General features: G+C 35.6%; 2 protein-coding genes across 3 annotated transcripts; one reads left to right on the top strand and one right to left on the bottom strand.

Moving 5' to 3' along the window:
- Positions 1–4,954: 4,954 nt before the first annotated feature.
- Positions 4,955–6,235, bottom strand: LOC128242150 (uncharacterized). 2 transcript variants are annotated; one of them, XR_008262546.1, is made up of 3 exons: positions 5,967–6,235; positions 5,190–5,401; positions 4,955–5,069 (listed from the first exon to the last, which is right to left on the bottom strand). XR_008262546.1 is itself a non-coding variant. In XM_052959217.1 (3 exons), exons 1-3 carry the CDS (start codon positions 5,979–5,981, stop codon positions 4,977–4,979), a joined length of 324 nt encoding a protein of 107 aa, XP_052815177.1. In that variant the 5' UTR covers positions 5,982–6,235; the 3' UTR covers positions 4,955–4,976. The 2 variants fall into 2 exon arrangements, 1 of the variants encoding a protein (XP_052815177.1); XM_052959217.1 differs by having other exon boundaries at positions 5,963–6,235.
- Positions 6,236–6,575: 340 nt separating this feature from the next.
- LOC128244635 (uncharacterized) lies at positions 6,576–13,984 on the top strand. The gene is made up of 5 exons (XM_052962652.1): positions 6,576–6,970; positions 7,543–7,964; positions 11,916–11,960; positions 12,150–12,332; positions 13,158–13,984. Exons 1-5 carry the CDS (start codon positions 6,759–6,761, stop codon positions 13,523–13,525), a joined length of 1,230 nt encoding a protein of 409 aa, XP_052818612.1. The 5' UTR covers positions 6,576–6,758; the 3' UTR covers positions 13,526–13,984.
- Positions 13,985–22,324: the final 8,340 nt, after the last annotated feature.

Below are 22,324 nucleotides of genomic sequence, written 5' to 3'. Positions count from 1 at the left end.
AACGCACGCAAAAAGACAATTGTTCTTTTGTCGATTTATCTGTTGCTTCATCAACCATGATGGCATAATAGGGGCACGACCGACAGTCTTCCAAAAGTTGTGTATTCACCTGACTTGCGCAAATGCCAATTAATTCATTTTGGATTTCTGGTGAAGTGTATTTACTGTTATAGTGTGCGTTGTCTAGATGATTTGCTAGGATTTGGTCATTTTGTGCAAAGGTTCTCAGTATAGCCATGAAATTGCTGTTATTTTCGGTGTGTCCGCGTAATGGTATATTTTGCTTTGCACAAAGCACCATTACTGCGATAATTCTGGACAATATGTATCGATATTTGTTTACCGATTCTTTCGCACTGGTGGATACTGTTTTGTTTATCGATTCACATTTTCCGGACAAGATATCCATATAGCCTTCGGCACGAACAGACGCATCAAGATGGGATTTTTCAACTGCATGACGTTTAATTAGCATGGAAATATTCTTCCAATTACATGTGCCGGCTGTAAAGGCTTTCTCTCGTCCGTCTATGCCTCCGAACAAACAGCAGTTCACACAAAAGACAGCATCCGTTGTCATGGAGTACCTCAACCATTGTGTTTCCATTAACCATTTTCCGCTGAGTTTTCGCAGCTTACTATTTGTTCCAAATGCCCTCGAAAAGAAAACTTCAATAATATATAATTGTATTTAAAATTAAAATTGATCCTCAACGTTATTGTCTATTTATTAGTTAAATAATTTAAACCAATACACAAATTAAACACTGCCATTTATTTCCAGTACAAAAAATACAGTAACTGCTTTACGTAGTAAATCTATATAACTGGTTTACATAGTAAATGTATCTAAACTGGTTTACATTTTTATTTCTTACTGACAGGACAATTCCACTTTAAAAAATATACTGGTCTGTAAGTTATTGTACTGAGCACACAATTTAATACAATTTATTAAGACTAAAGAAAAAGACTGACCGTGTTGGAAACGGGAACTGAATACATGATGGCCAGGTTCCATTTAATAACTTTTGTTTGGTGTCTTCATCTACAGGGGGTAAGGTAAGACATCCGATATCCGGATACTTTGGAACGTTTTCGGCCATGATGACCTTTGTCAGGCTCTTGGTCTGTTTACATTTCAAAGAAAAAGCGCCCACCAAACATTGTTTGAAATGTTTAAAAGACGGAACTTTACAAAACGCGGCCGGTCCAAACTTTACAATATGCGGGCACCAGTCGTTCGAACTCTTTCTTGGGGTGTACAGTAAAGAAAATTAATCATTCCATACGTGTAGATTCCGACAAAGCAATCACTGTCTATTCTTGGCAAATCTTGTTTCTGGTGTTCCATTTACCCCTACCCCCCTACCCCCTCCGATTTTTATTGCATTTTGGGCATTTTTATTTTTTCAACTTTCTGGGGAAATGTGTAGGCCGCGACCTACACGGCCTATAGGAAGCCACGCCCCTGATTGAGCTGATTAATGTTCATGTTATAATGTACCCGACTTTAAATAAAGATTCTTGTATCTTGTATCAAGTGACACAACATTGACTAATTGTAGAAGTTATAAGAAATCGGTCCCTGGGCAGCGATCTGTCTTGACGATCATTTTTGTACGGACAGTAGAAAAAAAAGTAAAAAATGCTGAAAATGCAGCAAAAACGTATACGGCAAGAAATGTGTATGTGTTTGTGTTTAAATCGTTATGTAATCCAGTGGCGGGTCCAGGAATTCACAACTGAGCCCCCCCCCCCCCCCCCAACACACCCCGATTGGAAATGTGTTTCACTTATTTATTGAAATGTCACGTTTCAAACGGTTTGTGCATTTCAAACCTTTTTTCAGGAATACTTTTTAATATCTTATAAATTGACATACTTTTCACCATATTTCCTTCGGACTTAAATGGATGATATCCCAATTTAGTTGTGGAGCTATTTTATTATCAAGTTCTATTGATTAATCTGAGCAGTAAAAATGCATTTCTATTTTAACCACCCTAATTCATTAAAACTTGATGATCTAATGAATAGTATTAGTAAAACCAATCTTTTAGAATGAGCTTTATTTACCAAAGCTTTATTTCAAAGTATTCATTTTCTTTGGCTCCGTTCAATATTGAACTCCCTTTCTTATATTTCTTAGATTTTTTTGTCACTTTTGGCTTCCGGTATAGCTTTAATACATCTTAGGTAAGATAAGATAAATTTATTTCCAATCATGGGTCATATATGACATGACATATTAATCACAGTGTACGTAATGCATAAAACATACAAAACTAGCATAGGTTGTAAAGAAAAATGAGGCCTAATTCTGAACAAAAGCTAAGAGCATTTTTATTAACACATTTCCCGTTTTTTTAGTTCTAACAAACAGTTTTATTAAACTATTATCATATTAAACATAGTTTGGTTTGTATTATAAAGATTGATCATATTTGTAACTAATCATATTTTTAACTGAAAGGTTTATTAGTTGGTAAATGCCAATGTGTGTATACCACGTGATAAATTACGTCATATATGCTACGTCGGAAGGCATTATTTTGCTTAAAATAAAGACTTAAATCAAAGATAACTTTTCGCTTACTACACCATTTTAAATGAAACAATGGGCAGTCTATGCCGCTTAAAGAGCCCCACCTTTGTGTTATAACCATAGTTTGATAAGGTGATTAGTTTTATCAAACACTTCGACAAACCTCTTTCCAAAACAATGTTTTGACAGTGCTCCGTCAGACGGCCGTATCATGAAAAGGTTTGTCGAAGTGTTATAAGAAACTAAACTCTCAATCAAAATTTGGTAAAGACCGAAGGAGGGGCTCCGTAAGCGGCGTAGACTGCGCTATGTTTCATTTAAAATGGTAAAGAAAATGAAAAGTTATCATTGTTTTAAGTCTTAAATCGAAGCAAAATATTGCCTTCCGACGTAGCATTTATGACGCAATTTATCACGTGGTTTACACACACTGAATGCATCGTTAGATATTATTAATGATATGATGATGTAGGTAGTTTTAGTGGGTGTCATGTTTATAAACTAATCCCCAAACATAGTAATAAGAATAGAACAGTAACAGTAAAGTAAGAGCCCCTCTAATAAGCGTTGGAGCCCTTTCCGCGAACGCACAATGCTTACGAAAATGATAATTGAAATGCTAATTAAGGCAATATTTCATATAATTTTATACATTCTAATGATACTAATAATACAAATTATTCGCAATTTTATCAACATTCGAACCATTTTTTGTAGGCAATTTTAAAAATCCCATTATCAATTATTGATTTTTGACCTACTGACCTCAAAAACTATAGATGTCCTCAGATTGTAACAGGGATCATCTACTGGTCAAAGGCAACCTACCATTGAACTCAAACAGTTCTTAAGTTATAGTGCGAACAAGGTTTGCATAAGACTGTTGACCGTGACCTTAATCCTACTGACTCCAACCAATAGGAGTCAACTGCTCGTCAATGTGAAGTTTCATGGTCTAATGTCAACTCGATTTTTGTGCGGAAAAGACTCGGTGTACAAACCGATCAACCGACAGAAAAACCGACCGAAAGATATTTGCTTTCCATATATGCACCATTTTTCCTCCAATAAACCTAAACTTTTCCTGCTTTAAAACAAAATGGATGAGCACTTACCTGCATTTTCATAGAAGAACTTGGATAACGCGAAAACCAGCTTCTGGTAAATCCATTTCTATCCCATTTATCGTGTTAATTGTAATTTTGCATCATATCCAATGACTATGTTTTAAAACACACACACGAAAGACACTTAATTATACGCATAGTTTAATAATTGAAATTGCAATTTGCGTAAGCAAGTGGTGAACATAGTCTTATATTTGGAGACTTCTTCAAAGTTATGTATATAATAATAAGTGTTTTCCCGACTGCCTACTATGCACCAAGACAAAGCAAAAAAAAAAATAATCAATTTCTGCTTGCTGAAAGATCTTTTGCATTGATATCTTTACTTGATTTTCAAAATTTCTATGTGTTATATTTTGTTTTCGTCCAGATGGTGTTAAGTATACTTTTGAGAACAAAATATAGACCGCACCCACGGAAAAGAAGTACTATCGGATCACACATGGCCAACGTTTTGTGAATATGATTTTTTTCCATGAAAATAAATAATGGAAAACAAATAATATCGGATACATTTCACTTATACGATCGCTTTTTAACGATTCAAAAGTAGGTGATTTATTGGCGTTTCAAAGGTTGTCAGAAGGCGACCTTCTATTGGTCGTCCTCAGATTCTCATATTTACGGTATTGAGCACATGGTTTTAATCAGATTGTCATAAAATTCAACGACTACTGATGTATCTTTCATTTTAAATAATTCAAGAAATGTGAAGATGCTATAATATTTATCGTCTGGGATGAATTGTTAGTTGAGGACTTGGCAAAGATATGTTAACTTTAATCCAAGATGCCACACACCACCCACGAGTACAAACTACTACCATTTCCAGAAGTTATTGTGTGATCGTCTGCCTCTTTAGAATAGTGAAAACAAAAATATGCATCTAAGTGTAACACCATATTTGAAGTTGTAATTATATAATTTTCATTGTATAATGAATGACGCTTTCGACATGATTATGAACAAAACCTTTTTTTAAAAGGTTCCGCTGACCACGTAGCGACCTTTGCTTGATTGAGCTTCGAGTACAAGCTGATCAATGCGGTATATGGCTCGGTTTGACTGGCTTATAGCAGTCATATTGATCCCAGGTCTTTTTTTTCGGTAAAGCCTCTCTCCTGGCCATTCCGTTGCTCTGACATCCCTATGGCCACATAGTTTATAATCTGAAGTCACCTTTTCTAGGTCTACTCCACACTTGATCAACTCTTTTGCTGCCATCAACGCCTCTGATGTCGGAAGTTTGTCACTATTGTCCCCCATTAAAACAGATAGGGTTGGACACACTGTTCCAACCTTTAGTGTGCGCGCCTATCCGGTCCCTGAGGCCCGACCATCGTACACGTTTCCGTGTTCGCCGACCATAAAACTATACCCAATGTCATCCCAACCTGTAAAATGAATATCATGATTCCTGAGCAAGGGAAAAGTTTGGGTTTGCAAATCCTCGGCAACATGAGGATTGCGTTTTAGTTGTTTTAAACGACATAAAAGCGCAGTTTTTCAGATACCTGGGCGTTCATAGGGTAGTTTTGAAGCATTTTCGCCTCGCACGCGCATCTCTTCTCCGTAAAACATTCGCAGGAGGCTGCGTGGTAGATGAATACGAAGCTGACCGGTGTCTCCATTCTGTCGACCTGTTTAGGCGGTCGTGCACCCCAGTTTTCCTGTGTCACTATGGTAACGTTGTCACAGTAGATAACGGGATCGACCTTTTGCATGCCTGAAATGTACAATAACTTGCACTGTTTCGGCATACAACTGATACATATGAACAACGACGACGTCAGACGTTTGTATTTTCTGACATCACTGTGAGTGCGTATGTACGTGTATTATATATTTATTTTAAGTGTCGTGCTATATTTTCAGTATAATTGAGCCATATCATGTAACACCTCCGTGTTCCGACTGGTGGGCAGGTAGCACCCTCCTCGCTGGTGCTTCCTCTCCATGGTACCAGGACAACAGGGGCGTAAGGTGTTTAAACATGAAAAAATCGGCCGTATAATACCCATGTAAGTGCAGTAGCGATCGAAAAGATAAATAATGCAAATACTCAACATCAAATAGCTAAAACAGGTACAAGAATGGTAAACTTGGGCCGAAAACACAGTTTCAAGTCACGCAATTTTTCTATTTTCACTTTGTAAACAATCAATCGTTCAGCTTATACATTTAATAACTTTTTTGTTAAGGATTTTACAAACATAGGTTAAAAAAACGAGAGACGCTTACACGTGTGGTCTCATGGGTAGGCGTGAGAAAGGTGATATTTACTTACTTACCAGGTGAAAATACATCCTTGAAACACCGAAATTCCTTTCAACGCCGCCATTTTATTCGGCTTCACACAATTTCCCTCAATTAAAATTCGGCGAACACAATTCACGTTGGACTCCCTGCTTTTGCAAGGTTAAAACGTACGTTGATAGCATTAGAGAAGTTTGAGCAAATCTAACAATATACTCAACATGTTTTCAGACGGGTTAAAAACACATTTACTCCCAATGCCACCCATTAACATATTGATATTGAGGAATTTACTTCCGGAATACTAAAGTAAATAAATACTCATCAAAAGGGTACATCGAAACATGTAGAAAACAGCTAGTGTGCATGTATAATGCATGATATAATGACTGAGTCAATATGATGCAATAACAATTAACAGCAGCAAAATACATATATACTAGTATATCGTGTTTTGTTTACCCTTCAACCTCACTATTGGTGTAGATAATCAAATGTTATAATCACGGTATTCACGTGTATACATATATATATTCGTATTAAGAGCATATTTGCGTATTTAACATAAACATTGATCGCGCTTTCCAATCGATACTTCAAACTTAATATAGTTGATATACGGTACAGCGATTGGTACCGCGGGGAACACCAAGATAATTATTCTTAAAACGAAACACTTGTCAGATAGTTCGTCAAGTGTACATACAGGTTTATTAATATAGTTTGGAACATATCCAAATGATTATCATTTGTTGATGGTCACGTCACACACTTTTTAATAATATGCTCAGCTCACCGCCGCTTTATTTTGGACAAGTAAAAGCAAAATGGCGCTACCACCTGAGCTGAGAAATGAAACTGAGTTTCTGAATTATGTGGACGTTCAGGTAGCTCTGAGCAAGGTCGGGGAGAGTTTGGAGGCGTACACGGAGGGCATGCTGCGGGACGTTCACTCCGATATCACGAGGGTACTCGCGCCTAAAAATCTCCCCCAGTGTAACAACGAATGCAGTGAACAACTGAAGAAACAATACAAAAGGTATTTCTTTTGTATTATATGATATATTATTTATAGACGTATTTCTTATCTGCATTTTATTGAAAAATAGTTTGGGGCATCTATATATAATTTTATGCCGACATGAAATATCTTATGGATCTGCGGGTTGAGCTGAATCATCCCTAGCTGCGGGTTGAACCGTTCACATTTATAAAAATTGAATGCATGACGGAATCATGTGTTAAAATAATGCTTTGAAACTTTGTTTTACATGAATGTAATATATAATATTATTAGTATAAACGTTGCAATATTAAAGCAAACAAAAAGGGCATATTTCGTTTGGGCGAGTTCAAGTGTTGGTATTCTTTAATGAAGAACTCTTTTGAAACAGAAGGTTGAATAAGGGCTCTTGAACAGTTCTATACATTACTCAACTACATCTGATAACAACAAAAACATGAAAAAATCTGTCCGCAAAGATTATAGCTCAATAGCTGTCTTAACTAGGTTCCGGCAATTTACCTTCCATAAAACAACAAAAACGTCGTCTTCTTCTTCTTCAGTCTTCTTCTTCATGTCAAAATATGCTCATTATCTTTCTTTACTAGTTGGTGCAACACGTGCACCTCGTGGAAGGAGGAGCTGGAATCTAACATGCGGAAGCCGGCGAGCACACATTGGGACAACATGGAGTCTTGGCTCTGGCCAAAAGACTTCCGGAACATCGTCCAGGTATTCATACAGCCCGGCTGGAAAGCAGCCAACGTCAGCCTGCAGGACCTCACCACTGTGTTGGGCATATGGCGGCGCCTGGCGCGGGTCCCCCAAACCACTGTCAACTACTTCGATGCGCTGAGGGATATCAGGAATAACATGGCGCATGCACCGGCCGAACGGGTCATGCGGGTGAATGATTCCGAAAAAAATCAGACGTTTCAGGAAATAAGAAAAGTACTGTCGAACCGAGACGTAAAACCATTTGTTGCGGACTTTAATGCAGTCATGGTTATAATGGCGTCACTTGAAAATGGTATGGTTTAAATATTCTCTTATTTAAATATTAATTTTATTATTTTTATTATTTATTTTATTTTATTTTATTATATACGGTATCGGGACCGGTGACAATACGTGATCAACTATTTGTTTTCCTAATGAATTTTGTGCTCTCCAAGAACGTGCCTAGATAAATACGTATTAGATCACCATTCAATTAGGGTGACGTGTATATGGGACGACATTCCATTTCAATGACAAAGCAGTGGCCGTTTGGTTTTCCATTTTTTATTAGTTAATCAAACCGAATGTAAAAAAAACTCAACCTGATATATATTTATCACATGTTTACCCTTGTTTTCCGTGTAATATACCCATTACGAATATTTTTATCTTATATGAGTAAGATAACATATCAGACATTTTTTATTGGCTAGACTAATCACACGCGACCTAGATATCCCTCCGCATTGTTTGTAAACAAAATGCTTTAAACGCCAACCAATACTTACCTCACTAATGAAGCTGTAGGATTTCCTGAAGACAATTGGCTAACGGATCATAGTGACAGAAAGCATCTGGTTCAATTTTCTGATAACAATGTTCCGCCAAACCAATGAATGCAGAACACTATTCACAAAAATATCCAGTCAACAAATACAGCCACATTATTGAATCAAAGCGCTTAAAGCGTTGAATGGCTTTCGGCCTGCAACGCTTTGTGAGTATGGTCATGCAATTGTAAAACATAATATTTAACATCTAAAGATAGTATATTCTCGCTCATAATATTCTTCTCGAAACGTTTAGAGTTTAATGTAGATTCTCAATGAGATCATGAAGTATAAGTCACTTGAAATGTGGAATACGCCAAATAGTTAGTTAAAAGGTATCGAGTAATTCCCAATATGATATAAAACCTTATCTTGTGTTTTGGTTTCATCAACAATGTACTGCCACGGATAAAGCATTAATGAAGTTTAAGTAAAATCTACTCTTCATTTCATACTAGACTTAGGCGTATTTGGTTAACTACCAGGGTATGCCAGCTAAACCAAATGCATCCTGACAAAATGCATTGGACACATCAATTAGGTTTATGTTTAGGGCTTCTTTCTACAACGCCAAATACCTCTGGATCGAATCACCCACATACCATTTATCCTCTGTATGTTTGATGTACATGTATCTTAGTAATGCCCTAAACATATGTCAATAGTGGACAATATGATCAGATTAATATCAGTTTTTTTATATGCATATGCATTATGCTACATGCTAAAGATCTTGGACTGAAATGACTGCGACAAACTGAAAAATATTCACATACTTTCCGTTTCATCCGGCATTTCATGACCATGATACAAACTGTAGCAGGTCGATAGCCTGTCAACGCTTTACACGATTTGATTTGAATGGTAAACGTGAATAATGTTCATTTAGTAATGATTAAAAGTTTGTAAGTATGTATCTACACAAGAGAATGGTTTAATGCGACACAGATTTTACAAACACAAGTAAAAACTAAGAAACTCAATAATAAAAACATCAAGTAATAGCAGCTTTAGGCAATTTAAAACATAGAAAATATGCTTATGAATACACTACAATCACCAAAAAAACTGATTGTTGGATAAATTAAATTATTTTAATTTCGTTTAAAACATTAGGAATTGATATTTTACGCATTTAAATGCACCATGATACGATCCATAATTTTTCCGGGTTTTAACGGCTTCTCAGAGTTTATTTCCGGGGAATAAACGTGTACGACCAACATTCTATTCTTAACTACAATGTACATGTAAATATTATCGGTCTTCGACTGAAGCAAAATCTAAACACAGATATATAGGATTCTGCTTTTTATATTGTGTTCTGTAACTCACCGATACGATATAAATTTGCATTTTGTACAATTTCAGTTGTGTTATATTACGCAAAACGCAGCTTATTCGAACTATATTAACCGCCAGGTTACAAAAAAAAGTTGATGCATAGCATCAAGTCGGCGCAATGAAATTAGAAGAAAAACGTGCATGCAGATAACCAAAAATGGTTATTATTTCAATGATAATATTTGTTTTTATGTTGGGTGTACATATGCTTGAAGGACATTATGGTTAATATTATAATATTGTTACAATAGTTTAAGCTCGGAATTATAGATTTTCCCAAGATAATCCTCCGGTTAAAACTAAATTATAACAAAAATATACATACGTTTCTTCGGAAGAAATATGGTCTAGTACATAGATTTCAATAACATGAAATTCACCTATTATTTGTACCGGCATGTTATGTGAATTCCTTGCTTTATATTTTGTATAAATTTTGTAACACATTTCACTCATATGAGTATATAGAACGGGGATACAAATAATATACATCAAGAGGGAATTATCTGGAGTTCATTCTTTCGAATGACATTTTCAAAACAAACAATTAAGATCAAGGTTAAATTTTCAAAACTCGGCATTTTTGCCGTAACCAAGGGAGATTACTGCGTAGGAGGTTTACAAACATAAACGGATATTGTAATAGTATCGTGTAACCTTCATCTATTGATATCAATCGGAACACCTCGGCCTGTATCTATCTCGGAGATTGCCGAGTTGTTATTGAGTTGGTATTTAAAATCAAAATTTTCAAAATGATAAGCAGGGCTATTATTATTAAAGGTTTTATTATCAAATTCAAAGTAAAGTTTTATAAAACATACAAAAAACTTCATATTCTATCACTAAACTATTGAAAGCATTGTTCTGCAATTTATGAACTAGTCCCTAACTTGGAATATTTCTAAAGTAATATCAAATATAAAAAAAACTATTTATAGCAAGTTAATAAATATGCAGAGCGCAGTCCGTAGCTATTAGAGCAGATTGCTTACTAGGTGTTTTCGATGTAAATGTTAATGTAAATTAGGTCGGTGACCACCGCAGTTCTAACCGCGCTGGGGTTGATACGCCCGTGCGCACATTAATTCGCCAATAGTTAAAAATGTTATGTTGATCTGCCGATGGGATTTCCTAAAGGCCTAAAAACAACACGAGAACATTTAAAACGTCTCCATCTTGACAAACACAGGATATATGCAATCAATGCCATTTGCTTGCCCGTTTAATCAGCTGTCGTTTACCAAAAACACAAAACACACGAATTTCGCAGCACATGCTTCTCAGTACGGTACGTCTCAGTACACACTCCATGACGGCTAGAACATCATATTCGCTTGATACATTCTTGTTGGAACTTTTCAACATCAACATCCAGGCAGTACAGAATAAAGGTTCGCCGTAATCATCTGCATGGTGTGAAACGCCATATGTACACTATGAAAATGCTGCAAAATCATCGTAGAATGCGACAGCGAATAACTTTTAAATCCGTGCACACAGTAAAACTTGACAGACCGATGTAGGTGTCACATCATTGTGTACACACCGGTCTCAAAAATAGTAAGACCGGTGTGTACACAATGGGTGTCACATAAACCGCGTAAATGCATGTACTTTCAGTGTGACGTCATCAAATTGTGTACTTATTGTTGTTTTGGTTAAAATTTTCGTTATTTATGTTGGTGGATATTTTACTACACTTTATTGGCGCATCGATGGCATTCCACTCTGAGTACCTTGGCTGTCAAACAATGGGTTCAGAAAGTGGAACTAAATTGGTAATAAAAATACCGTTTTAAGCATGTGATAAAAAAGATCTGACAAGCTTTATCTTCTTATACAATATTTTTATTAAACTCGTCCATGAAACTTGTTAGTAAGCTCTACAGAGGCTCGCTTACTAACAAATTTCATGAACTCGTTTAATAAAATCTTGTATTAAATGACAACTCGTGTAAGATCCTATACATATTATTTCGTTTTATAATATCATATATGTGTGTGTGTGGGGGGGGGGTCGTCTCATCAATCAACTTTTCATCATTACATGTGTCTGAAATATTGCCATTCAAATTTATTTTCAGCTTCCAATAATGATGAAGATGACGACACAAACGACGAACTGCTTGGTAAACTTTTATAAAGCGCTCCAATTTCGTTTTAGAATACCATGAATTCAAAAAAATTGTAATTTTATTCGTATTGTCAAACAAACTAGCCATTTATCTCTCTTTCCGGTAAGTTGTTGGCACGATATGCGTCAAGATATCGTATGATATATAGTGTGTGTTATATTTTTATTTGCTTGTTGATGGCAGGCGGGGTAGTGCGGCTGGTGAACCGCAGCGGATGGAGGGCGCGGCCGCCCAAGGAAAATGAGCCGCTTGGGATGCCAGTTGAGGTGGTGCTCATACACCACTCCGCTGTCGGAGAGAACAGCACACGTTCCGCTTGTGTCAAGGAAGTCCGGTGCATCCAGACATTTCACATGGACTCAAAAGGCATGCCCTTACAGTGTGTGTATACCACGTGATAAATTGTGTCATAAATGCTACGTCGGAAGGCAATATTTTGCTTCGATTGAAGACTTAAAACAATGATAACTTTTCATTTTCTTTACCATTTTAAATGAAACATAGCGCAGTCTATGCAGCTTACGGAGCCCCGCCTTCGGTATTTTACCAAATTTTGATTGAGAGTTTAGTTTCTTATAACACTTCGACAAACCTTTTCACAATACGGCCGTCTGACGGAGCACTGTCAAAACATTGTTTTGGAAACAGATTTGTCGAAGTGTTTGATGAAACTTATCACCTTATCAAACTCCGGTTATAATACAAAGCAGGGGCTCTTTCAGCTGCATAGACTGGCCTTTGTTTCATTTAAAATAGTGAAGTAAGCGAAAAGTTATCTTTGATTTAAGTCTTTATTTTAAGCAAAATATTGCCTTCCGACGTAGCACATATGACGTGATTTATCACGCGGTATACACACACTGCTTAACGAAATACAAACATAACTCTTGAAAGTGTTTTCCCGATGGTTTGGATGTCCTGCAAAAAAATCAATAAATCCTATTTTTTAAACTATACCATGACATAAAAGTTTACCTCAGTATTACAAAGTAAATACAAACTCTTTAACTGTTTTCATGATTGGGATGACAAGTGAACGATTCATCTAAAGGTTAAACATATTGAATGCTTGAAAAACGAATTTAACCTTTGGCTTAACTTGACTTGAAAACTTACACTTAAAAGCTTAAACATATATTTTGTTTGAGTTTATAGTATGCAATAATTTTTCATTTCTGTTCTCTATCAAAGGTTGGTCAGACATCGCGTACAACTTTGTTGTTGGTGAGGACGGGCGGGTGTATGAAGGCCGGTCCTGGGACAGGGTCGGCTCACATACGCTCGGCTGGAACAAGGTCGCCATATCCATCTGCTTCCTGGGAAACTACACGGACAAGCTTCCGCCAGACTGCGCGCTCGATGCGGCCCAGAAACTCATCAATTACGGTGTCTCCGAGGGGAAAATAACCCCGAACTACAATCTGTACGGGCACTGCGACGCGCGAGCAGGATTTGACAGCCCGGGCAGGGCGCTGTACGCACATATAAAGACCTGGGACCACTACGACTCCGTAAGGCCGATCGTCAAACCAGAACCCGTCCACGTTAACCAACCTTAAAAGCAAGGTTAAGCAGACTGTTAACTCAAGATAAACATTTATATGAAGTAAGGTTGTGATTCTGTTGTGAAGACGGTTGGAAACAACGTGCGTCATTACCCTGGTATGCATGTTTAAAGAAAATAAATCTGCACATTTGACAGTTACCAGTATGGTCAAACCTTATAAGTCCCAGGTCACACCAACGTTATATTTTGTTCTACGTTTTTGAGCCGAGGAAATTTGAAGAGAGCGAAATGAAAATAAAAGTACTTTATTTCTCAGGAGCGGAACAAGGCGAAACAATCTTTGTTTCCTATATAAGAGTTAGAATGATAATCCTGATTAGTTGAAAACATCCTTCTGAGTGTATTAAAGTGTATATTCACTTATTTATGCCATGCATCGTTGTGACCATACTGACTATTTATATATGCTTATATTTATTATATTTTGTCAAGAAACTGTTATTATATCACATGGCGTCTTTTGTAGACATGGACCAATTCGGACCTCCTCGGCCATTTTTATCGAAAACAACCTCGGATGTATGCCGGTACATCAGTTGAAAAACTTCGTAAATTTGTGAATTATATCATTAATTAAATGTAGTGTTTTGGAGTTGTATGGATAGGTCTAATTTTAGATTGATTGCCAATGAAGTGAATTTTTGCAAACATCATTTAGATTCCCAAGAGTTAAATGATAAAGTTTAACTGCTAAATAAAATTACTACGCGATCTACTTGCAGCTGACTGAAACGTGCCACTTTTTGAGTATGTAAACCGTCCAAATACATCCGAGGTTGCTTTCGATAAAAATGGCCGAGGAGTTCCGAATGAAATGGACCTTTCCTGTATTAAGGGTTAGTGAAACCGAAAGTCAAGGGTGATAGAAAATCCAGGAAAACTTGTTTTTCTTTTGAGTTATAATGGTCTGCCCGCGCCTTATAATGGCGGCATTGTGGCTTGACCCCGTTACATCCCCGGGTGTGTCTGTAACAACCTTTGATTGAAACCGAAAGGGGAAATATACCCTCACCGGTTGGTGAAATTATTATGAAGCCAAAATGCTTTGAGATCCGCGATGAATGACATCTAGAGATGTCCAACGGCGTTGACTGTTTAAAAGGCTACTCTTTCTGGGACCACACCGCTGGTCTTCGTCGAGGCTCCATCGGCTGTCGACTAATGTTTAAGTCGTCTTCATAGGTAGTCTCGTGCGTTATCACGATTTGCAAGCGCCAGCGGACCAAAGAAGTCCAGGAAAACATAAAAGCCATTCTCATTTATCAGATGTTTGACAATGATAAATCACTGTACGCTTAACACCATCGCTCTGGTGTTCGAGAATGAGAAAAACAGGAATAAAGTGAAAAAAATATCATATGATCGGCGAGCCTTTTCGCATGGTAAGGTCCGGTGTTTGGAAGATGGGTACCATGTCTTTTAACACCGATGGTTGTATTTAGTCTTTATACATTTATGTAACGAGAGGACAAAATATGCCCGGGGAGCAAAACGTTCAATATCACGTGTATTGAAATTTATACACAGAACGAAATGGAAAAATTTGAAAAATATAGTTTGCAATATAATTTTGACATTTTTGGCAATGTTATTTAAGTTTTGAATAATACAATATTTCTTTCTTGAAAATATGGCACCATTGCCTTGTACAGATCTGTGTTCCAGTCAGGTTTAAAAAAGCAGTGAGTAGAAGCACTCTCACACATCGACATTTTTGACATTTTTTGAAACTTGTCTCCAAATCAGCTGAATTTGGCACCGATGCCTTAAATTTAGCCATATAATAAAACTTGAATTAAAACAGATCTCTATTGTTTGGATAACTGCCGAAAATTCAATTTTTAAAGCGTAAAAAATAAAAAAAATAGTAACGCTTTTAGCCATAAAACATTAATTTTCGAACTTAGATATGAAAAACTGCGATCTGATCTTTTGTCAGCAGTCTTAATTATTACTGGTTTCTAGACATTTAGGTCAACATTTGCTAATTCCAAGATAAAAAATACAAAAGCTGTCAAAATTGCCAATGTGTGAGTGTGCTTCTTCCGTGGCTTCCTAAAAAGGGAAACATTATCTAGATCAGGAGCTACATGAAAAAGCAGTATTCCCATATCTCGAAAACATGTCATTTATTGTGAGTCCGCACATACATATTTAATAGAAAGAAAATCGGACACGGGCCGAGAGAAAAGAGAAAACATTTTTTTTAAACTTAAAGTAATTAATATAAAATAACACATTTTACAGATAAGAAGAGTAACTCAATGTACACCGACATTGTAAATAACACATATGATATTAAAAACATATATGACATTTATATTGTCTCTCTTGTATTTCAAGAATAATTTAATTTCAGATATCTACACTTAATAATTAAACCTATCGACAACAAGACGCCAGTAAATATCTCTACTGTCCTGTTTTCAAAGCATTAATCTTGAACCGGCCACGTGTCCTGTTCATTCATTAAAATACACCACACTTATAAATTCAACATTACTTTTTAAAGATACTAATATGACAGACATTAGGAAATAAAACACATAGTTCTCCAAACCACACAATTAAAAAAATAGTCCTTTCCTGGCTCTAATATCATCACTTTAAAGCGCAAACACAAAAGTCAATCTCACTAGGAGTGACCAAACTTGTCCTAATTCTCTTCTATTGCAGACTTCTATCGCAATTTTATTGTTTCCATTTTTTTCCGCATAGGGAAGGGAGAGCAATGCACAGCATTTGATCAATAATAGCACCTTCTAGTCCTTCAAAGTATCACATTTTAAAGTGATGATTTTAAAGAAACACCATTTTCTACTTACATCTAGTTAAGACCTGAGAAATGACACACTATACAATAGTCAGAGCTATGGGTCCTCTTTAGAAGTCATTCTTATAGAGATGTGACGGAATCAAGCCAAACTGCAAACATTATTGGGCGCGGGCACACCTTTATAAGCTTATAAAGAAGATGAAGATGGTCAAGGACTCTGGCACTAGATTTTATGGAGATAGGCAAGTTTTGTTTAATGGTAAAAAAAGATATACAGGCAGATGTTTTGATATATCTAATATTCTGATATAAATCATTTTGTGAAAAAGGTAACACCGAACAATGTACTCTACTATGTATTGAATAGGCATGATATTTATTGACGCGTTTTGACGTATGGTTGACGTCAATGTGTCTATTGATTACTCAACTGAGAGACTTTTTGCAAGAACGCTATTACTGTTTGAGCAAATGGGAGTTACTTTCAATCAGATAAGAGCACGATAAAAGATCGGCATGTTACAATATAATGAGATAAATAAAGGGTCAACACTCCGATGAACATTTTAGAGCCGGAACATTACGACGACATGCAACACAAAGTTGCCGCTTTTGTGAAGTTTGTTATAAATCCGTCAAGTGGTTACAGAGGAGTGGCACTGACATTTATTGAACGTTAACGGACATATCAAGGGCCAAAACTCTTTTGATAAATATATAACCATAAAATACCTATTATATGCACATCTGAGCTTGGCGATAATAGTTACTTCTGTGAATTTTGGTGTAAATTTTGGTTATTGCTTTCGAAGAAGTTCTGCTGACAATTTAAAATATTTACACATCAACTTCCATTCCTTTATTGAAGAGTTTATCAATCGCTGAACGCTACATCTTCGGATATGTTCGGATCGCAATTCATTACATAACAATATACATGCAAAATATTGATCTTGTTATTGTTTGTATTGTGTCAACAGGGCCCGTAAAATATAAATCAACATTTTAGAAAGCGTTACTTTTTTAAATTTTAAATGAACTGTTGCCATTTATAAGTGTTTGAATTTTACGTTTAAAAGTGATTTCAAGTGGTTGATCTTTTCCCGCGTTATTGTGATGTCATTTGAAAAATGCTTCCGGTTACACTCGGGTCGTTCTACATGTATTTACAAAATGGGTAGGAAAAGGTTACAGAAAGGTTTTTCTTAAATGAAATCAAGTTTTTTTTTTAACAATTATTGAATAAAATAATGAACTATTTGGTCAAAATATAAGTAATGATTTGCGGGGTTGATGTCGTTATCGGGGATATGAACGCAATTGGGCTGGTCAAAGTACGCGTGGGGTCCTTCGGATTCCACACACTTTGACCAGCACATTGCGTTCATACAGTATACAGTACTGTTAAGACCAAATTTGACAGTTAGTGCACTTCTTGTTCACTCTTAGTTCACCAGAAGTGCACTTCGTAGTGCACTAGGATAAGACAAGGGTAAGCCTTAATGCAGACAAGTGCCTGGCCAGATAAGGCTTCTTCAGTCTATAATATAAGCTATCCTTACAGTGAAGCTTAGAATGATGTGTGTAGTTTAAACAGATGTTTTAATGTTAATTAATGTATAGTTAGTAATTATAATCGATCGGGACGTTTCATGTAAATAATATAGATTTATAAAATTAAATAACTGATGTTGTTTTATAAAAATAAATGTCAAACAATAAGATATTTAAAAAAAATATATTTTCTTTATAAATGTGCATTGCATTATTTTGATATTAATTGATAGGTATAATGATATAATTTTGGTTCTAGGTTAAAGAGTTTCATCTTCAAACACTTATTTAACATAGCGATCATAGGAATTCATATTTCTCACTTAAACAGTTCACATGTATTTATGGTGCCATTTGGTAGCAATAATTTTCACATAATTGTACATCATTATGACTTGTTTGTTTTGTGATAAACCTTTATTGTCTACCTTGCTTTTGCATTTATTAATTTCATCTAATGAGGTTTATAACTTGTACATGACTATCATAATCATTAAAATTATTAAGAACAGAACACTGTTCTCCATTTGTTTATGACCATAGAATTGTACACATATTTGTATGTTTCCTGAAGGAAGGTATTGAATAGCTATCCGTGCCAGAAAAGCTTCGCTAAAGCTTCGCAAAAGCGGTGCTAAACGCTTCGCAAAAGCGATGCTAAAAGTTTCTAAAAAGCGATGATAAAAGTTTCGCAAAACGATGCGGTGTTGACCAAAAAAGCACAGCTTTTGCGAAACTTTTAAATTGTAAAAAGCACAGCTTTAAAAAAACGCAGCTTCTACGAAGCTCCTTCGTTTTCGGCTAAAAAAGCAGCATTTTTGCGGTATTGGCCTAAAAAGCGCAGCTCTTTGAAAAAGCTGCGCATATTTCTTGAAAAAGCGCAGCTTTTTTACGGTATAAGCCTAAAAAGCGCAGCTCTTCGAAAAAGCTGCGCTTTTTGTTTGAACATCTTTTGCGAAGCCGCAAAGTTATACAGGCTTTGTATTGGGTGCATTTGGAGATTATAACGTTTTTCTTTTTTCTTGAATGAGGTGTTGTTTTTATTCGATCATATGTTTCTGTTTTCAAGTCCGACCTTGATAGAAGGCCACATTTTTTCGAAAACATTGCAGTCAGGTCTCCGAGAAAGCCAAATCTTAAAGGAAATGATTTTTTCTTCATTTAATAACCCCTCCTCCCCCACCCCCTGTAAAAGGTATTCAACTTCGAAGTGAATTTCTGCATTTTTTTTTCTTGTATTATGCATCTTCTTTAAAAAAATCACACCTGATTTATTTATTTAACATCCCAGCATTTCTTCTTTGCAGAAGTTTTTGTTGCCGACGATGTTTGTTTACAATAAAGAATATTTCCTGCTTTGAAATAGGTTTAAGAAATTAATTAATGCCAAAGACAATAATGAACACAAAAGAAAATACCAAAAAGAAAGATGACACTCAAAATTGACCACCAAAGACAAGTAAGCAGTCCCATTGCATCCACCCATTTTGATTTCTCACTTATAGGGCAGATAAGTACAATTCGGAAGTACTTAATCATTGTTACATGACATTTTCTTTTTATTTACACATGACACTGAATCAAAGCATTATTATACCATCTTTATAGGTTTTGAACTTTAACCGTTCATGATTTCAAAATCAAGCAGGATCTACTTCTGTATTGTTTATGTAATACATACAGTACGAGTTTTTCTTCCAAAAGTGTCCTCTTACAAACGTACATGTAAGAAGCCGTTTTGGTGTTCGCCTTAGCGAAACACCTTTTTACGTCTGTAAGAGGACACTTTTGACGAAAAACTCGTACTGTATCTATTACTTACATTGTCACCGCACTGTTAGTAAACCGGATTTGGTCATTTTATCGAAAACATAGTAGAACCAATTTTGTCTTTCTTAAGAAACTTAACTTTTTTCTAACGTTGTTTTATATTAAGTGATCATTAGTGTTACTCTACCCCTATATATGTTGTTTGGGATCTTGTTATTTCTCGTGCAAATTGGTCAAGTGAGAAAAGAAAATGTAGGAAGTTTATGTTGTGGTCTCTGACCTATAGTGGCAACATTTTATTAATATAAATGCACTACCATGTTGGACTCATTTGACTAAATAATAAAAACCAAAGCGCGAGACGCTGAACGACTATCTGCGGGCAAATATGTGAGAGTTGCAAATTTTATTTGAACTATGGGAAGGGTTGAATGGCACATAAATAAAAGTGAAAAATGTGCCAAAAGCGCTTGTGCCCACACTTGGCAAGGAACAAACATATATATATATCTTTATGGGGTTTTGGGTCATTTTGTTTTTGTAAATGTTACTTCAATCGTCGTAATCCCCCATCCCCATATATTTAGTGTTACAATGCATGCGCCATTTCAGTCGTTTCTAACGGTTTTTCGTTGCTTTGATTAGATATCATAACGATAGGAAAATACAATACATCATATATATATATACCATTTCCTTTTATCAACATACACGTTTTGTTTAGGGAAAATCATTTTTTTACAAACAACTTCAGCAATAATTCCATTCAAAATGCACAGCTTATCACGTGATTTAAGTAAATGCTCTTTTCAATCGCGTCTATAAAGGTTTTCGGTGCTTTGATTAGATAGCATACGTTAGACAAGTTTTATGAACTTACACGTTTTAATTCTTTAAGGAAAATGATTCTATTTTTACGAGCAACTTTAGCAATAATACCTTTTAAAATGCAGAGCTTATCAGATGGTCGTTTTCCCGCGGTGAGGACACACATGTGGTCAGTTAATGTGGTTAAAACTATTTTTAGATTATCGAACTTGTCTGTTTTATGAATGAGAATATGATTGTGCTTTTTAAAGTTTATTGATAAATTTAATGTTATTAATGTTTTATGTAAGTACCTGTGTAGAAATAGTACTAGTGCTGTTATGAATGCTTCGTACTCTTTGGATGATAAACAGGTTTAATCCGAGCTACTTTGCTTCAATAAACGTATGCATGACTCACTGTCGTATCAGGGCATGTGTGCTTATATAAATTGAAAGCCTAATATCTAAAACTATGCCAACAATACACCGGAACGAAGCTTTTATGCAAAAAATGAAAACTTCTCATTAGAAATATAAACGCCTAAAATCATAGAATAAATAGTATCTTGTTATTGTGTAGCAGGTAAATTGCAATGTATAGTATTTGAAGCATTAGCAATGCGAAACCTGAGATACAACTATATTAACACTTAGACAATCATTTCTGTTTCTTATCTCATAAAAGACAAATAAAAAAACCTATTACAAATAAGCGTGCTTCAGGGTCACGTCAGGTTATAATAACAAATCCTGCAGGCGATGGAACACTTGCGGTCGGTAATCATTTCTGAAACATCATGGGCATGAACTCAGAGTGAATATCAATACTGTATGTTATCTTCCTACCAGAGCCTACATTACCTTGACCCTCATTAATCTGATAAATATAACGATCTAAAATAGTTATATTCGGCTAATAATAAAACGCCGGGATACATAATTACAGCGCGGAAAGAGCCGAACAAGCAAAAACTCATACTCGGACTGCAACACAACCAATCTATTTTTATGGTGTCGACGTCATTCTGCTAAACATAGAGCGCATTGAGACAAAAAAATGGGTTAAAACGACATGAATAGAAGTAGTTCTTTGGAGTTTGTGGTCTTAAGACTACCTGCGCGCATACGCAGATAATCTAAATAGGATTTAAGTACAGATACAAAATATTAGTCTTTATAAATGTGTTTGTTAATTAGTATCTACGTGGGCTCACTTTCCCCAGTTAAGATAGCGCCAAAATATCCTCATATGCTGTATGCTTATCAAAATATAAACTAATAGATTCAAATATAATCATCCCTATATAATCCAGTCTTAAGAAATAAACAAATTCTCTCCTTAATGTCAGAAAATATGTATGGTCAACGTTATGCCTAAACTAGAATGTATTTAATGCATACTCCAAAAAATTGTTTGCGCCATTTTTCTCTACAAAAGACCACGTGCACACAAAACCTTAAGAAACCGTTATTGTTTGGATTGTCAACATTATAAAACAAATGAACATAATCGTTATTTCAAGTGTGTTATCATGTAATGCGTTATGTCTTAGCTGAAAAACTTCCGAAGGCAATCCCTTGGTAAGTGCTAAGATAAGTGCTTTCAAGATATTTAAAACCATTAAAAACATTTTAAATCATTGTTTTGCTTAAAATATGGAAACATTAATTAAGTGACCATACGATTTTTTTTCGGATTTTGTTTTCTTTCTAAAAGACATAATTATAACCAAGAAGTTAGCGCTAATTAGTTGCGATCTTCGAAACAAGCAATTATCAGTCAGGTTAAGTGAAATACAAAATGTGCCATAGCGTTTATGCATTCAAACTCTTCATGGCTAGTACTGGCTTGGTATTCAATATACAAGATAATATTATGTTC

Source organism: Mya arenaria, chromosome 8 (genome assembly GCF_026914265.1).
Source record: "Mya arenaria isolate MELC-2E11 chromosome 8, ASM2691426v1".
Taxonomy (NCBI): domain Eukaryota; kingdom Metazoa; phylum Mollusca; class Bivalvia; order Myida; family Myidae; genus Mya; species Mya arenaria.
Note: the sequence above shows the minus strand (reverse complement) of the source record. Positions and strands in the feature narration are given on the sequence as shown.